General features: G+C 46.2%; 1 protein-coding gene across 1 annotated transcript; it reads left to right on the forward strand.

Moving 5' to 3' along the window:
- Positions 1-1,793: 1,793 nt before the first annotated feature.
- Positions 1,794-18,620, forward strand: LOC113178307 (PRAME family member 12-like). The gene is made up of 4 exons (XM_077791369.1): positions 1,794-1,918; positions 2,289-2,870; positions 3,707-4,072; positions 18,491-18,620. Exons 1-4 carry the CDS (start codon positions 1,794-1,796, stop codon positions 18,618-18,620), a joined length of 1,203 nt encoding a protein of 400 aa, XP_077647495.1.
- Positions 18,621-18,874: the final 254 nt, after the last annotated feature.

Consider the following 18,874-nt stretch of genomic DNA (forward strand, 5'->3'; position numbering starts at 1 on the left):
TGGATTCAGGAACAATTTTCTGTTTTTTCTCAAGAACCAATTTAGGACTTAGGGTTTGCCTCTCAGTGTAGTTTTTCGTTTATCCTGAACATTAAGATTTCCACTTTAGTTTATGTCTCTTTCAATTTTCATTATTTCTTTCTTTTTTTTTTTTGGTTCCAGGGATTGAACTCAGGGACACTCAACCACTGAGCCACACCCCAGCCCTATTTCATATTTTATTTAGAGACAGGATCTCACTAAATTGCTTAGCACCGCTCTTGCTGAGGCTGGCTTTGCATGCATGATCCTCCTGTCTCAATCTCCGCAGCCCCTGGGATTATAGGCTTGTGCACGCATGTCTCGAATTTAAAAAAAATAAATAAATACATAAGTTTACATGGACTGCATTCTTTTATCTATCTATTTATTTGGAAGTGCTGGTGATTGAAACCAGGGCCTTATGCATATGAGGCAAGCATATACCAACTGACCTAATGCCCAGCCCACCATTTATTAATTTTTATGTGCTGCTGAGGATCAAACCCAGTGCTTCACACGTCCTAGGCAACTGCTCTTCCACTGAGCTCCAGCCCCACCCACTTTAAAACTACTTAAGTAGATTGCAATCCTGTTATAATCTAATTGATTGAAATTCTATTTTCTTTTATTTAAGGAAGATTTATTTATTTATTTGTATATAATATTTTTTTTAGGTTTAGGTAGACACAATATCTTTATTTTTTATTTTTATGTTGTGTTGAGGTTCGAACCCAGTGCCTCACCCATTTCAGGCGAGTGCACTACTGCTTCAGCCATATCCCCAGCCCTGGAATTCTATTTTCTGACAATAAAAATATTTATATTGTGCATCCTTAAAATTATACTTTTGCTGTGCTTGGTAGCACATGCCTATAATCCCAGCAATTTAGGAGGTTGAGGAAGCAGGAGGATTAGTGTTCAAAGCCAGCCACAGCAAATTAGCAAGGCCCTAAGCAGCCTCAATAGAAAAAATGATAAGAGCTGAGGATGTGGTTCAGTGGTTAAGTACCCCGAGTTCAATCTTTGGTATCAAAAACAAACAGGGCTGGGGATATAGCTCAGAGGTAAAGCACCCTGAGTTTAATCCTGTGCCACAAAGTTAATAAATACAAAAAAAAGGGGGGGTGTAAAGGTGTAGCTCAGTGGTAAGCTACCCCTTGCTTCAATCCCTAGTATCACCAAAAAAAAAGAAAGAAAAGTAAGTAAGTTAATTAATTTAAAAATTGCTCATTTTAAAAATGAAAACCAATGACACCCACTTTAGTTATTTATTTACTGAAGCTAGGGATTGAACTCAGGGGCACTCTACTACTGAGCTACATCCCCAACCCTATTTTATTTTTCATTTTGATACGTGGTCTCACTAAGTTCTAGTCTGGCCTGGAATTTGTGATCCTCCTGCCTCAGTCTCCCAAGCCATGGGATTATAGGCCTGAACTACCAGGCCAGGTTTGGCACCCAAAGAGTGAAATTGGATCAATCAATTGCGAAAGCATCCACTTGGCTGAGTGGTTTCCTCGGGTGGGTTTAAGGTAGAGCTATGGAGCTTGGCTGTGAATGATGTGTTTGGGTGGGGCATCCCCCAGGATCCCTCCATGCAGACTCCAAAGAATGAGCATCGGACACCACCCACACTCCAGGAGCTGGCAGGGCGCAGCCTCCTGAAGGACAAGACCAGGGCCACCCTAGCTCTGGAGGACCTGCCCATACAGCTCTTCCCACCACTCTTCATGGAGGCCTTCAGCGGGGGACACACTGAGGTCCTGAAGAAAATGGTGCAGGCCTGGCCCTTCACCCGCCTGCCCCTGGGGGCCCTGATGAAGAAGCCACAGCTGGGGATGATCCGAGCGGCACTGGAGGGGCTGGACATGCTGGCTGCCCAGCAGGATCGCCCCAGGTGAGGAGGATCCTGGAAGGCCTTGCCTGGGCGTCCAGGGAAGTGATGGCTGTGGGCAGGGAGAGTAGGTGCTGAAGTGTGCCCAGCAGGCTTCCTGTGCTGCCAGCAAGGGGGCGTGGAGAGGCCTTGGCCATGATGAGTCCCACCTGGGAGGGGCTTCCAGATGTGGAGGTGCTTGTGGCAGCTGTGCTGACCCCTGAAGGAGGTTGTGCCTGCCCTTCCCTCAGCTGGTACAGGTGGGGGCACCAGGCTGGATTGCAGGGAAGTGGGTGGAGAAAAACAAGACAGAAGGAAGAGGTGGAGCAGTGGGCAGCAGCTGAGAGGGGAAGGAAGGGGCCTCAGGGCTGAGACTCTGCTGTGGTCCCCGCAGGAGGTGGAAACTGCAGGTGCTGGATTTGCGGAATGTTCATGGGAACTTCTGGAGGACGTGGTCTGGAGCCGTGGTTGATGCCTGCTCACCAGGAGTCATGAAGGAGAGGCAAACAGTGAAGGCCTCTCCAGACACAGGGCCTACTCTGCCCTTGAAGGTGTTAGTAAACCTGTGCTTCCAGCGAAGATCCCTGAATGCATTCTACTCCTTCCTCTTTCGCTGGGTGGATGAGAGGAAGGGTCTGATACAGCTGTGCTGCCAGAAGCTGCAGATGTGCCCTTTGCCTGTCCGTACCATTGAGAAGATCTTGGAGAGGTTGGATCTGGACTTTATCCAGCAGTTGGATGTGCAGTGTTGCTGGAGCCTGTCCACCTTGGCTACTTTTGCTACCTATTGGGGCCAGATGAGCAACCTGAGGCAGCTCTTCTTCTCCCAAGTCTATGTGTCTGCCTATGCTTCCCAGGAGGAGAGAGATCAGTTGATGGATGACATTACCTCACAGTTTGCCAAGATGGACAGCCTCCGGAGGCTGTACCTGGATAGTGTCTTCCTCCTAGAGGGCCGTCTGTGCCAGGTGCTCAGGTGAGGAAGCAGAGGGATCTGTCCTAGGACATCAGAGCAAACTCGTTGTCACATGAAACTTCAGCGGGCACCTGCTGTGTGCCAGCCATGGTGACTTAACATTGATGGAGATGTTAGAAAGTCAATGAAGTGTTTGTTTCCCTCTGTCCTGAAGCCAGGTCTCACCTAAACCCCCACACAGAAGCAGATCCTAAACAGGGGTCTGTGGTCTGGGGAGCAGAACTCTGCTGGGGAGCCCGTGGGGGGAGAGGAGCTAGTGAGTGGGTATGAGGTTCCTTCCCTGGGAGGCCTGTCCAGCAAAGGTGGGGAGAAGCAGGGTGGAGGGGAGGGCGCTGGAGGAGGGAAGCCCCCACACCTGCACCTTTCAACAGAGAAGCTCTGTGCTCTCCAGCGGGGAGCAGAGGACCTGCCTCCAATGCCCCCATGCGGAAGGCTGCTCTGAGCTCTGGGTGGTGATTCTGGACTGGAGGGTGAGGAGCAGGGGTGGAGGGTACAGGTGTGAGCCCCTCAGGAGGGCCACCCCAGTTTGTGCAGCTCCATCTTGCCTGGGTTTGTTATTTGTGCATGTCTCACCCTGACCCCCTCTGCTACAGCTGTGGCTTTCTGCTTGGCAGAGAGGAAGGGGCGCCTTAGAGGTGATGGACCCACCTGGTCACTCAAGTGGGGGTGAAGGGCTCAGCATGAGACAGGGTGATGCTAACAAGAAGATTCTGCAATAGGCAGAATCCTGGGTGGAGACCATCATCAGAAGGTCAGGGTGACCTTGGGCTTGGGCCAATTTGTCTTCTCCCACCTTGACATCACTCCTCAGAACTAACTGCTTGATCTTTGCTTAGGCTCCTGAAGACCCCCCTGGAGACCCTCTCAATAACCGACTGCCTGCTCTCAGATCCAGACTGGAATGATCTGTCGGGGTCTCCAAACCTCGACCAGCTAATACACCTGACGCTGTGGGGCAGCAAATTGACGAGTTTCAGTCCTGAGCCCCTCGTAATTCTGCTAGAGAATGCTGCAGCCACCCTTGAGACCCTAAACTTGCAGGACTGTGGGATCACCAACTCCCAGCTCCAGGCCATCCTACCTGTCCTGAGCTGCTGCTCCCAGCTCAGGGTCTTGAGCTTCAATGGGAATGACATCTCCATGTCCGTCCTGAGCAACCTGCTGCTTCACACTTCCAGGTTGACCCAGTTGAGCCTAGAGAAGTACCCTGCCCCTCTGGAGAGCTATGATGCCCAGGGTGCCATCCACCCAGGGAGACTTTTCCAACTCATCGATGAGCTGATGGAGATACTGAGGGATGTGAGAGAGCCAAAGAACGTCCTTTTCTATACTAAACCCTGCCATAGATGTGGCAACTGGTTTATCTATAACCTGCCCTCCAGTCCATGTCGCTGTTGGCTGCCTGCCTAGTGGGATGCATATATGAGAAATGTTCTCCTGTGCACTTGAAAATAAAGATAAGACACGAGTGTCTCTCCAAGGGGAACTAGAAACAGGATGCCAGGGCACTGCTTAACATGAGTGGGTACAGAAAAGCTGATGCAGGAGGCCTGGGTCACAGGGGCTTGGTTCCCATCGGGAGACTTGGAACCGATGGGGACATGTGTCTTAGGAGTCAGAAACAGGAATCTGAATTTCTGGAAATACATTTGTGCTGAGAGGTACACAGGGCATGACCCCTGCATAGATGGTTGCAAATGAGCTACTTGCAAATGAGCCCCTTGGGGAACTTGCAGCAGAGCCTCTGCTGTCCTCCATGGTTTTCAGCTTTAAAAAGGTCAGGAAGCTAACTCAGTGGCTGATCAGTGCTGATCAGTGACACTGGAGCCGAGGACCTCATGACATCACAATAGTGCAGGGCCATTCAGAGTATACCCTCCATTCTTTACTTCTCTCTGGGTGCCATTCGTTCTGATGCATGTGGCTGTTCGATGGGGTAATGTGTCTGTGGTTGCCCATGGAACTGAGAACACTAACCTGCTCTCCAAAGGAGTTCATCTGAGGATAGCAGGAGACTTCCATCTGAGTTATTCAGGTCATAGTGGACCACAGCTTTATCCACAAGGGCTGAGGTTCAGGGAAAAATAGTCTGAGTCTTTGTGTGTGTGTGTATGTGTGTCTGTGTGTGTGTTGGGGATTGAACCCAAGGGTGCCCTACTACTATAGAGAACTTCATAGAATACAACTTATAAATCCTTGTACAAATTAACAACCCATCAGTCAAGAAACCTAAAGGGAGGTTGGACTTGTACACAAGAGTTAGGTGCAATAGATAAAATTATAAATGCAAGATTTCCTGCAATTCCAAACCCCAGCACCTGTCATCTAATGGGCCTGCAGACTCCAAGTGGTTCGCAGCAGACACCTTCACTCTGCTGTCTCTGGTACCCAGGTGATAAGCAGAGCCAACACTGTTGCCTTCTGAAAAATCAGCAATAAACCCAGACTGGGAATCTACACGTGTGCCCTGAAACCCCACATCACCCCTCTCAGGCATCAGGCCAAGACCTCTCAACCATACAATGTCCTAGAAATGCCTCTCACTCAATTTGCAAATGATTTGTTTTATGGTCTCCTACTGCACAGCATTCTAAAATAGTTTTTCTTCCCCTTTAAGAGTAGGGGGCAAATGAGAGCCATAAGACCTCCTTGGATAAACTTGAGTTCTCTGCAAAAGAAATCCATTATGCCTGGAGCAGTGCCACATGCCTGTAATCCCAGAGCTTGGGGGGCTGAGGCAGAGGGATTGCAGGTTCAAAGCCAGTCTCAGCAAAAAGTGAGGCACTAAGCAACTCAGTGAGACCCTGTCTCTTTATAAAATACCAAATAAGGCTAGGGATGTGGCTCAGTGGTCCAATACCCCTGAGTGAAATCCCAGTACACCCCCCCCAAAAAAAAAAACAAAATAAAGAAAAAGTCTATTACTTAGGTTATGCTCTGATTATGCAGGAAATTTCCCTCTTACCTGAAGAAGAAAAGACATCCCAGGTCTCCCTAAACCCAGAACTGAGATAATTAAGAGGTTTCCCTTCCATCTCTAAGATTCAAATCCTCTATGATATTATAACCCAGCTTTTATAATTTCTCTAAAAGTTTTTTCAGTACTTGGGATGGAACCCTGAGGCTCTCTAGCACTGAAATACAACTTCAGTCCTTTTAATAATTTTATTTTGAGGTAGGGTCAGTTACCTGAGCTGCTGGACACAATGGCACAGAACTAAAAGCCCAGCAACTCAGGAGGCTGAGGCAAGAGGATCATAAGTTCAAGGCCAGCTGCAACAATTTAGGGAGACCCTGCCTCAAAAAATAAAAAGTGCTGGGAATGTGACTCAGTGGTAGTGCACCCCTGGGTTCCATCCCCAGCACCATAAATGAACAAACAAATTGCACTTGCTATACCCCGGCCACTGGTGATGTCAGAGAAGGAGATGATGGAGAGTGACCGAAGGACCTCAGGGTCTGGTCCCCTGTTTAGTCCTGAAGGATGCACTCATCACCACCCACACAGAAGCAGAGGGCTAAACAGGGGTCTGTGGTCTGCAGAACTCTGCTGGGAAGCCAGGTGGTGGGGACAGGAGCTAGTGAGGTGGGTGTGAGGTTCCTTCCCTGGGAGGCCTGTCCAGCGAAGGTGGGGAGAAGCAGGGTAGAGGGGAGGGTGCTGAAGGAGGGAAGCCCCCACACCTGCACCTTGTAACAGGGAAGCTCTGTGCTCTCCAGCAGGGAGCAGAGAGCCACCTCCAATGCCCCCCTGGGGAAGGCTGCTCTAAGCATCATGTGGTGATTCAAAGTTGAGGGTGAGGAGCAGGGATGGAGGCCTTGCAGATGGTGGACCTACCTGGTGTAAGGCTTACCCTGAAATGGGTGATGTGAATGAGCAGATTCAGCAACAGGCAGAATCCTGGGTGTTGACCATCATCAGGGGTCAGGGTGACCTTGGGCTTGGGCCAGTTTGTCTTCTCCCACCTTGACATTGCTCCTCAGAATTAACTGCCTGGTGTCTCCTTAGGCAACCCTTCCCACCAGACCCTCTCAATTACTAACTCGCTGTACTTAGAATCAGAGTTGAAGCATCTGTCCCTGGGCCTGGGTATCAGAAAGAGAACTGCAAATTCAAGGCTGACCTCACCAATTTATCATGGCCCTAGTAATTTGGCCAGAACTTGTCTCAAGGTAAATGAAAGGAATGGGGAGGAAGTTAAGTGGTAAAGCATCACTGGGTTCCATCACCAGCATTTAAAAAGGGTGGGGAGAATGAAGATGGCAGGCCAGAGGGAGGCAGCATTCTGTGTTGGTCCCTGATCCAGATCTCACCTAGTTGGAATACTGCATCTCAGAGAGTGTTAGTGAAAAACCAGCCTCTACCTCAGAGCAAAGCCTGTCCAAGGAAGGGACATCACCTTTGCCCTTGGAAAAACCCACAGAGCACTCCTAGGCACATTCCCACCCTGCTAAGTTGTTTATCTACAAATAACAGGAGAGATCTGCTGAGCCAGGTGTCCCTGACTCAGTCAGGCTATATTGGGATCCATAGCAACCCCCTAGCAGCCACCAATCAGCATGAGACAGGAAAATAGCTGGGATGCCAGATGACCCTCCCAGTAGTTTATGGTGGTTGATAACATGTTGGGAAACCATTTAGTTCAGCAGGTACACCCCTTTTGGCTTAAACCAATCAGTTCAAATGAATACCCCTTTTGTACTGACCAATCACCTTTACCCAACTTGTTCCCTCCAGTGAATGTGCTAATCATGTTTTAGAATTGTTATTTGATTTTTCCGCGGTGTGTGATGATTGGCTTAGAGATGCTATGATGTATGTGAAGTCCCTGCCTTCCCCAAAGAATGCATAAAACTGTTGCAAACCCTGGGCTCAGGGCCTCTCAGCTTCACCTGTTGCTGTGTGTGAGCGGAGGACCGAGCTAGCTCGCAATAAACACCTCTTTGCTGTTTACATCGATCTTGGGTCTCTGGTGGTCTTTGGGGGGTCCCGAATGTGAGCATAACATTTGAGGACTCCTAAACAGCTGCTTTCCACAGAAATCACCAGCGCTGTGACCCCGCACAGGGCTCCAGGCCTCAGCATTGGAGCAGGAATGAGTTAAAAAAAAAGTGTCCTATATACACAATGAAATTTTACTCAGCAATAAAAGAGAATAAAATCATGGTATTTGCAGGTAAATGGACGGCATTGGAGAAGATAATACTAAGTGAAGTTTGAAAATCCCCAAAAAACAAATGGCATTCTAGTGTTTTCTGTGATATAAGGTGAGACACTCATAGTGGGGTAGGGAGGGGGAGCTTGGGAGGAATAGATGAACTCTACATAGGGCAGAGGGGTGGGAGGGGAAGGGAGGGGGCAGGGGATTAGCAAGGATGGTGGAATGTGATAGACATCATTATCCAAAGTACATGTATGAAGACATGAATTGGCGTGAACATAATTTATATACAACCAGAGATATGAAAAATCGTGCTGTATATGTGTAATAAGAGTGGTAATGCATTCTACTGTCATTTATTTTGAAAAAGCCAATTAAAATAAAAGAAGAAAAAAAGGGTGGGGGCTGGGGAGGCAGAGCCAAACTAAAAAAGCTTGGTTTCAAATGCCAGTACCATAAGTAAATAAATGAATCTAGTTATCATGGAGTTTTAAAAAGTAGTTACTATTATATAATATATGTTAAAAACAGTTTTTGCCAGGTGCTGTGTCTTATGTCTATAATTCCAACAGTTTGGGAGGCTGAGGCAGGAGGATCACAAAAATGATCATCATTACCTCAGTAATTTATCAAGGCTCTCAGCACTTAGTGAGACCCTGTCTCAAAATAAAAAATAAAAAGGGCTAGGGTTGTAGCTCAGTGGTAAAGGCCCTGGGTTCAAACTCCAGTACCAAAAATAAATAAATAAATAAACAATGGTTTGTGTGGGTCTTGGTGGTGAATGCCTATAATCCCAGCTACAGAGGCTAGGGCAGGAGAATCCAGAGTTCAAAGCCAGCCTCAATAAAAGTGAGACACTAAGCAACTCAGTGAGACCCTGTCTCTAAATAAAATACAAAATAGGGCTGGTTATGGGGCTCAGTGGCTGAGTGCCCCTGAGTTTAATCATCAGTAGTCCCGCCCCGTTGCAAAAAAAAAAAAAAAAAAAAAAACAGGCCAATTTGGGCAACTCAGTGAGATCTTGTGACTTGGTGTTAGAACACCCTGGGGTTCAGTCCTTGGTAGAGCAAACAACCAATCAGAACCAAACAAAGATGAAACCAATTTGTTCTTGTACTGTATTTTATGAAGTTGTTTTTTAAAGGCTCAAACAGAAGTGAATATGTGAGAGAAGGCTCGAGACTGTCGGGAGCAATTATCATAGACCTTTCTCACTGCTTTAGTACTTAGAGCCAGTACCCCTGGTTGGGAGGGTTTTTTCCTTTCTTTCTTTCTTTTTGCTAAAACGTTTGATATTCAATGGACCTGAGCATGCCTCCTGCTTGCCCTGCTTCCAGAATGTTCTCAACTGAAGTCTTCCATTTCCCCTAACGAGGGCGAAACCTGCGAGGGAGATCTAGATGAGCTGCACAGGGGAAGCCACCGTGATCCCAGCAGCCGGGGACATGGCACCCTGTGTGTGAAGAGGAGTCCACTGTGGAAAGACATTGGTCTTCAAAAGAAGGCGGGAAGGGGAGGGCGGGGGAGGGGGCCAGGGGGTAGGAATGATGGTGGAATGAGTCAGACACCATTAGCCCAAGTACATGTATAAGACACGAATGGAGAGAAAATACTCTGTGTACAATCAGTGTCTTGAAAAATTGCGCTCTATATGTGTAATAGGGAATGACTGCATTCTGCCATTGTGTATAACAAAATAGAATTAAAAAATAATAAAATAAATGAACTAGACATTCCCTCAATATTTTCAAAAATTGTTCATAATATTAGCTTATTTAGAGAGTCTGCTGGGATTACGAGAGTCTGTACCTCAAGGTACAATTGACAGATATTTCTTTATAACTCAGGTTAAATATGCACAACTGACTGAAATGCTATGAAATCAATTTTAAAAAGGCAGATCCGGGGGGAAACAGCAGGAGCAGCAGAGGCTGCGGCTCTGCAGAGAAAATAAATGCTTCCAAGGAAGGTAGCAGGAGCTCTGTGCCACCTGGCAGGACACTGTGGCTATGCCTCTGGTGGACAATGTGGGCTGCCACTGGGAAGGTTTCACATGGATTGTCCGAGGACTGGGGTGCACCAGAGATTCCCAGAACTGGCAGTAAAGTGGATGCCAGCCCCAGAGGCCGACCAGAGCACCCAGATATTTTCTGTAGTCCATTGAGGACATAAATTGTGATAAGGACCCATAGTTCCTGAGTTCCGCCCAAGTCCCTGAGCATTTTAATAATACTTTGGATGCTCTTCCAGCAGTGTGATCTGAGGTGAATAAATTGGGCTCATAGTATTTTTTGCTTTCTTTTATTTTATTCTATTCAACAGAAAGAAACTTGTACCCTAATTGATGAAAAGTAATGTTTTCCTGTCAACAAAGCAAGCATTACTACCCTCAATTTTATTTTATATTTTCTTTCTTTTTTTTTTTTTTTGTACCAGGAATTGAACTCAGGGGCATTCAACAACTGAGCCACATCCCCAGCCCTATTTCGTATTTTATTTAGAGACAGGGTCTCTCTGAGTTCCTTAGCGCAACAGCCTCCTTGCTGTTGCTAAAGATGGCGTTGAACCCATGATCCTCCTGCCTCAGCTCCCTGAGCCGCTGGGATTACAGGTGTGTGCCACCATGCTCAGCTTTTATTTTTTATTTTAAGACAGGGTCTTGCTAAGTTGCTGAGGGCCTCGTTAAGTTACTGAGGCTACCCATGAACTTGTGATCCTCTTGCCTCAGCCTCTCCTGTCTCTGTGAAAACAGGCATGTGCCACCATGCCTGGCATCACCCCAAATTTAAACACCTTGAAGAACAAACTCAAGGTTTTGATCAGATAAGCAGGCCTCCACCATTGATTTATTAGTTGGTTAAATCATGTCATTTTTTAAAAAAAAATTATAAAGTTGTATTTATTTTGGATATATTTTTTTTTCTTTTTTGATATTATGGATTGAACCCAGGGGCTTGACCACTCTGCTACCTTCCCAGCCCTTTTTGCTTTATTTTGAGACAGGCTCTCACTAAGTTGCTTAGGGCCTTGCTAAATTGCCCAGGCTGTGATCCTCCTGCTCAACTTCCCCAGTTGCTGGGATTACGAGTGTGTGCCATCGCACCTGGCCAGGGAATGTCTTTCAATGTGGAGTTCCCCAGTTCATGGATTGCTTTTTACTCGAAGAAAGTTTTTTATCTTGTAAATGCATTCGATTTTAATATTGAACATTATGGCTTTAGGAATGTTCTTTCCTGAAACAAGAAAAGAGTGTTCATTAGATTAAAAGAAAATACCCATATTGGGTGGGGATGTAGCTACATTGTAGAGGAGTTGCTCACTGCAAAATGAAACAGAAAACTGAGCCTGATGGCGCACACCACCCTGAAATCCCGACCACTTTTGGAGGCTGAGGCAGGAGGATCACACACTCAAAGCCAGCCTGGGCAACTTAGTGACAGCTTTTCTCAAATAAAATTAAAAAGGATTGGGGATATAGCTCAGAGGTAGAGCACTCCTAGGTTCCACAAAAAAAACAGTACCACAAAAACCCCCAAAGGCAGCAAGAGCAGAGCTTGAAGTAGATTGACAGTTTCAAACTTATTGTCCCTGTAAGGAGGGGCAAGAGGTGGAGCAAGACAAAAATCACTGATTGGTTAACCCCAGACTACTTCAAGACACTTTTTTAGGGATTAAAAGATGAAGTCTCATACTCCCATACCCTAGACACCTCTTTTTCCTGTAGTTAAAGGGAATTAAAGGTGTAAGGGTTTTGACACTTCTGCTTTTCTTAAAGCCATGGAGGTTTTCTAGTTTTTTTCCTGTTTATTTAGTTTACAGTGCTGGGGATCCAATCCAGGAGTGCTCCACCATTGAGCTCTCTATGCCCAGGCTTGAAAAACAAAACTGTTGTTGTGGGACAGGGTCTCCCTAAATTGCCCAGACTGTCCTCAAACTTGATATCCCCCAGTCGCAGTCCTCTCCCTGGACACCAATCTAATAACAAAGATAAGGTCTTGAGAAAAATGAAAAAGAAAGTTTATGGCTGTGATTTTACCTATTCACAGGAAAGGGGTAGGGGATATAGGTGATTCAGAGAAAAGGAGATTAAGGAGGAGAGATCGGGAAGAAGAAGGTCAGGGAGAAGTTTAGGGAAAAAAAAAACATGTAGGTTTCAAAGCCCCAAGGGCTATATAGTCAAAGCATCAAGTGAGCCCCTGTTACGCTCCTGTATAATTTAATGTGGCTACTTTGTGTCCTTCCCATATTTTCAAATAGAGGCTGATGCAGTGGTGCACATCTCTAATCCCAGCAAACTGGGAGACCAAGGCAGGAGAATTGCAAATTCAAAGTCAGCAATTTAGGAAAACTCTGTTCAAAAGAAAACAAAAAACAAACAAGAAAAGGGCTGGGGATGTATCTCAGTGGTACAGCACCTGTGGATTCATTCCCCAGTATGAAAAATAAAAACAAACAACAAACAACAAAAAAGAATGAAAGGAAGGGGGGAGGGAGGCAGGGAGGAAGGAAGGAAGGAAGAGAGGGAGGCAGGGAGGAAGGAAGGAAGGGAGGGAGGCAGGGTGAGAGGGAGGGAAGAAGGGAGAGGAGGAGGGAGGGAGGGAGAAGGGGAGGAAGGGGTATAACATTAAACTGAAGTCAGGCATGGTAGCCCAGTCCTATAATTTGCTCCCCCAAGGCTCAGCAGAAGGATTCCAAGAACACTGCCAGCCTGAGCAACATTGTGAGGCCCCTATCTCGAAACAAATTAAACTTAAGAATAATTGAATTATTTAAATGTGTCCGTACACATGTGCACCATTTTTAATGATTCTAGACAGATGATTTTTCAGAAATTCTTTTTAATTTTAAATTATCTTTACATCTAGAATCAAGTGAAACATAACTTATATCCTGGACTTAGTTTTATTCCATCTGATAGGGCTTCATGAAACAAGTTGATCTAGTTAAAATAAACCTTAAATATTTCTGAGTGAGGAAGACATGGTAAAAAAGAGTAGTTTGTTGGTTGGGCACAGTGGCACATACCTATAATCCTAGTGACTTGGGAGGCTGAGGCAGGAGGATGGCAGGTTTGAGGCCAGCCTGGACAAGTTAGACTGTCTCAAAATATGCTAAGAGCCACAGCCAAGTAATATGATGCATGGCATTTTTGGTTGAAAGGTGACGCCAGCTAGCCATTGAGATGATATGATTATGTTAAGATTTGCATTCATATGGCTATTGGACTCCTGCTGTTCACCTTGGCCTGCTATGGGACTCCTGGAGAGTTCCCATTGGTTGGGGAAGTACAGTAGGAGGGAATTCCCGGGGAGGAACTTCCTCAGGGGTGCCAGGAGATTAGGATTGTTCCCGGGCGTTGGGGGCATTGGCGGCATTTTCAAATAATAAAGTTTGTTCCTGCTTGAGTGGCTCGTGATTTTGTGTCTAGCCAGACTGCGGCAAAAATAAAAAATAAAAAAGGCTATGAATGTAGCTTAGTGGTAGAGCACCCCTAGATTAAACTCTAATAAAACACACACACACACACACACACACACAGAGAATGATTTCTTTATCCATGTTCTTCAGTTATTCCCCTGCAATAGGTAATCTGTACATAAATGGGGTAGGAGACTAAATGTTCCCAGGAAACTGTGTTCCAAAATAGTGTGGAGGACCAGAGGGCTGCTGCTCTCCTAGTCTGGGCAACACAAGAGTGGCCATCAGTTTTTAAGAGTAGCCCTCACAATCCACAGAATTCTATCACAAAATAGATCATAAAGTTATATGGCTTTGGGGGAGGTACGGGAGATCAAAACCAGGACAGCACACATGCTTAGCACGTGCTCTACCACTGAGCTATACCCACAGCTCAAAATACTCATGATGTTGGTCAAACCTTATGAGACAAAGCCAGACATGATATCACACACCTATAATCCCAGCTTCTTAGAAGACTGAGGCAGGAGGATCATAGGTTCAAGGCCAGCCCCAGCAATTTAGCAAGACCCTAAGCAACGTTCTGACACCCTGTCTCAAAATAAAAAATAAAAAGAACTGGGAACATGGCTCATTGGTAAAGCACCCCTGGGTTCAATCCCCAGGATACGTTAAAAAAAAAAAAAGATAGTAATTTTGCTAGCAGGTTTTTCTTTGTTTCTTTTTTTTTTTTTTTTTTTTTTTTTTTTTGGTACCAGGGATTGAACCCAAGGTTTTACACATGCTGGGCAAGCACTGTTCCACTGAGCTTCTTCCCTATCCCTGTTATGGATTTTTAATTTTTTTTTTTTTTTTTTTGGTACTGGGGATTAAACTCAGGGGCACTCGACCACTGAGCCACATCCCCAGCACTATTTTGGTATATTATTTAGAGATATGGTCCCACTGATTGCTAAGAGTGCCTCACTATTGCTGAGGCTGGCTTTGAACTCAAGATCCTCCTGTCTCAGCCTCCTGATCCACTGAGATCATAGGCGTGCGCCACTGTGCCTGGCTTCCCCAGTCCTTTTCATTTTTAAACACGAACTTGATATGCTGCCGATGGTCTTACTAAATTCAAGTGCTGAGGCAGGCTCAAACTTGCAATCCTCCTGCCTCAGCTTCCCCAGTTTCTCAGACTACAGACCTGTACCACCATGCTGCACGCGCTATTATTGAACACTCTTTAAAATGTCATTGTTCCTTAGACTTTGCTTTTATAGGATAAAGGACCCTGACACTGTGTGGGGCTCAGCATTGCCTGGGAAATGCCCCTGTAGGAAGAACCCTGACACTGAAAGGCTCCAGGTGGTGGCTGCCATGATGAGAGGGACCCACACTTTGACCTCCTTTTCTTGCTCCCCAACATCCTGAGAGGTACCCACAGCTACCACCCTCAGTGGCTTCAGACATGGAAAAGTGGCTTCCCAGGGCTGGAAGTCGAAGCTTCTCTCTGGTCTCAGGTCCCAGCTCATATTTGGTGACAATATTCTCAAGCCAGTTTGCTGAGCTGATCCCCCTGAAACACCCTTTAACTTGTAAGGGAACAAAAGATTGCTTCTCCCTCCCTGTCCTCCAGGGTAGCAAGAGGTTTTAGGAGTCTCTGTGGTGTCTCTAGCAACTCCTTTCCAATTTCTTTTCTACTGAGCCACTTTTTGTATTTTATTTTGAGACAGGGTCTTGTTGAGTTGCTCAGGGCCTTGCTAAACTGCTGAGGCCAGCCTTGAACTTGCAATCCTCCTGCCTCAGCCTCCAGAGCTAATGGGATTAGAGGTGTGTGCAGCCATGCCTGGCTTCATAAAGCATTTTTGTTTTTGTTTTTGAGATGGGTTTTCACCCTGCTGACCAGGCTAGCCTGGAGCTCCTTGCTTTAGGGATTGCCCTCCTTCAGCCTCTGGGGCTGCTGGCATAGATGGGATTAAAGAAGTGAGCCATCACACCTAAGAGGTTTTAACTCTAGAACATGTTCACAATATCAGTGTGGCCACGGACCCCTGAACAATGAGCTTTAAGGTCTTTCTCTGTGTCCAATATCAGATGAAGTCCTTTGGTATCTCATGCTCAGAACTGAGAGTGACCCTGTGAATGAAGCTCTGTGAAAGAGATACAAGAGAGGATCTCCACCCCACCCAGAATCCCATCCCCTTCCTGCCTGGAGATCTGCTAAAACCAATCAATAAGCTGAAAACCCAACCAGGATTAATTGGATGAGATTCAATAATCTAGTCAGATATGAGCTTCGGATTAGAAAGGAGGGGTTTGGAGAGGAGGAATAAGAGCTTCAGAGCAGCCAGAGATGGTTCCAGAGAATCCTGGACCAAGAGTCACTGCCTGGATCTGTTGACACGTGGAGAGCCAGACGGTTCCATCCAGACGTGCAGAGAGGGTAAGGGACAGCCCCCCCTAAGGATCCGCCACCCTGTCTACCCACAGCCAGTCTGCCCTGGTGACTGCAGTCCAGGTTGCCTCCACTGCTGCTGCCGAATCTTAGGGATTGAACCCAAGGATGCTTTAACCACTGAGCCTCATCTCCACAGACCTGTTTTTTATTTTGAATCAGGGTCTACCTAAGTTGGTCAACGTCTTGCTAAGTTGCTGTGGCTGACCTGCAACTTGACTTTTTGGGCACTGGGGATTGAACTCAGGGCTGCTTAACAAATGAACCACATCTCCAGCACCTTTTACATTTTTTTTGACACAGGGCCCCAACAAGTTGCCTAGAATCTCCCTAAGCTTCTAAGGCTGGTGTTAAACTTTTGATGCTCCTGCCTCAGCCTCCTAAATCGCTGAGGTTAGCAGCATGCACCACTGCACCTAATAATTTTTTTTTTTTTTTGGCACCGAAGATTGAAATCAGGGGCACTCGACCATTTGAGCCACATCCCCAACCCTATTTTTGTATTTTATTTAGAGACAGGGTCTCACTGAGTTGCTTAGTGCCTCACCATTGCTGAGGCTGGCTTTCAAGATCCTCCTGTCTTAGCCTCCCTTAGCTACTGGCATTACAGGTGTGTGCCACTGTGCCTGACCCAGTGCAAAATTTTTAAACGAGAGCTATCTATTTGATTTTGAATTGTCTTGACAATTTTCATATGTAGTCTATATTCCTTTAAATGACAGTGCATGGAATTTGTGGTATTGGTATTTTACAAGTTATTTTATATTTAGAGCTTAAAACAGGGTGAGGGTGTTGCTCAGTGTTTTTTAGAGGACTTGCCTAGTACGAGGACCTGGGTTCAAACCCCATCACCGCGAAACAAAAGGATATGTGCGCATGTATGTGATGTATACATTTCATATCAATGTTTTATTACTGGTTTCTTATGTCACGGTTTGGATAGGATGTATTCTCCCAAAGGTTCAAGTGTTAATGCAAGGGATGAGAAAATTGGGTTATAAGATCCATAATCAGCACATTCAATTATTTAAAGGATTTGATAGGACTACATACTGGGTGATAAACTCTAGGCAGGTGAGGTGTGGCTGGAGGAAATAGGTCCCTGTGGGTGTGTATTTGGGTTTATATTTTTTATAGGTTGCTCAAGACAATACAATGATCTTGACATATTATACATTTGATTCAAATAGGGTATGAATTCTCATTTTTCCACATGTACAGATTGCAGGATCACATTGGTTATACATCCGACCAAAGGCTTGATCCCCATCCTCCATGCCAACCCAATAGCAATGACAAGATGTTGAGAAAAAGGTAAAAGGTTTATTGTTTTGCTAGCAAAGAAGAAATATAGGGACTAGTGTCCCAAAGCCTCTGCTTCTGCCTATCCTCAGGAACAGGGGGCTTTTATAGAGGTGATTCAAGAAAATGGGATTAGGAAGGAGATCAGGAAGGACATCAGGGAGATCATGAAAGAGAAGGTTAGAGGAAAGAAGATGCGGGGGTGGGGGGAGAAACATGTAAGTTTCAAAGCCACAAGGGATATAGTGAAAGCATCCCGTGAACCCCTGTTAAAGTTTCTTGGCACCGTGCCCACCACCTCCAGGCTGCCCTGTACTGATCAGCTTTTCTGAGGCTCTGTTTGGTCATGTTCTTCTGCCTCTTGAGCAATGGAGCTGGCTGTCCATGGAATGAACCTCTGAACCCAGGAACCCCAAGTAAACTTCCTCTAAGTTCAGCAACCAAAAGTTCTGATTTTCATTTTTGGAGTCCAATGGGGATCTCACCCAAGGCTATATGTGGGCTCAGTAACCTCCTATATCACTGAGCTACCACCCTCAGCACAGCTCCTAAGCTATAGCTATATCTAGATTTACATCTGTACATGTCCACATATGTATATAGTTTTGTGTGTGCATGTGTGGTACAGGGAATTGAACCCAGGGCCTCACATGCTCGGCAAGCGCGCTACCACTGAACAACATCTTGAGCCTCAGACAAGGTCTTCCTCAGTTTCCCAGTCTGCCCTCGAACTTGAGGTTCTCATTTTTTAAAAAATCATTTTTTGGTAATGGGGATTGAACTCGGGGTGCTTTACCACTTAGCCACATTCCAGCCCTTTTAATTTTTTTTATTCTGATTGGATCTCTCACGAGGGCCTTGGGTCTTGTTAATTTGCTGAGGCTGAACTTGAACTTGTAGTCCTACCGCCTCAGTGTCCCAAGTTGTTAGAATTACAGGCTTGTGCCACCAGGCTAAGCATTGACCCTGTGAAATTTCCATTCTCTTTAAGGGGGGTCCTAAGTGAGGTTTAGGTTTGGGATGTGGATCAGTGGTAAGGCACTTGCCTGGCATGCATTCAGCCCTTGGTTCACTCCCCAGGATCTCAAAAGTGAGGATGAGTCACCTGTCCATAGAGGGACTGGTGAGCCTTCAGACTCCTTGATAACCAGTGGGATTAGAGTTGGGAGGACCAGAGGTGGATCTGGGTACTGGGGATTTGATCCCCACCACCACAGAGCTGTGGCTTACCAGGTTTTCAACTTCAGGTGGTTGAGGAGGGGTTTTTCAGGCTTGGCCTGAAAGGGTGTCTCTCTTCCCTGCAGATTCAACAGGATGAGCATCAGGACGGTACCCACACTCCAGGACCTGGTGATACAGAAAGTACAGCATAAGGAGGCCTTGCCCATCCCCAATCTGGAGTACCTACCCAGGGTGCTCATCCTGCAGTTGTAAAAGGAGGCTATAATGGGAGCCTCCTTCATAGATTTCGATCTGGAGATGCTAAAGAAGATGGTGCTGTCTTGCCCCTTGGCCTGTCTGCCTGTGGACTACCTGCTGAAGATAAGAGATGTGAAGGCCTTAAAAACCCTACTGAATGGGCTAGACTTGTTGATTTCCCAGAACATTTACCCCAGGTGGGGGGGGGCAGGAAGAGACATCTGGGGGAGGCAGGGCAGGGTGAAGTGTGGACCAGGTGGTGCCCGGGA

Source organism: Urocitellus parryii, chromosome 11 (genome assembly GCF_045843805.1).
Source record: "Urocitellus parryii isolate mUroPar1 chromosome 11, mUroPar1.hap1, whole genome shotgun sequence".
Classification (NCBI taxonomy): domain Eukaryota; kingdom Metazoa; phylum Chordata; class Mammalia; order Rodentia; family Sciuridae; genus Urocitellus; species Urocitellus parryii.

Bases quoted from the DNA above. Each gene is read 5' to 3' on its own strand.
- LOC113178307 (XM_077791369.1), top strand. From the start codon at position 1,794: ATGGTGCAGGCCTGGCCCTTCACCCGCCTGCCCCTGGGGGCCCTGATG. The intron at 1,919-2,288 runs GTGAGGAGGATC...TGGTCCCCGCAG, and splicing joins GCCCAGCAGGATCGCCCCAG to GAGGTGGAAACTGCAGGTGC. The intron at 2,871-3,706 runs GTGAGGAAGCAG...ATCTTTGCTTAG, and splicing joins CGTCTGTGCCAGGTGCTCAG to GCTCCTGAAGACCCCCCTGG.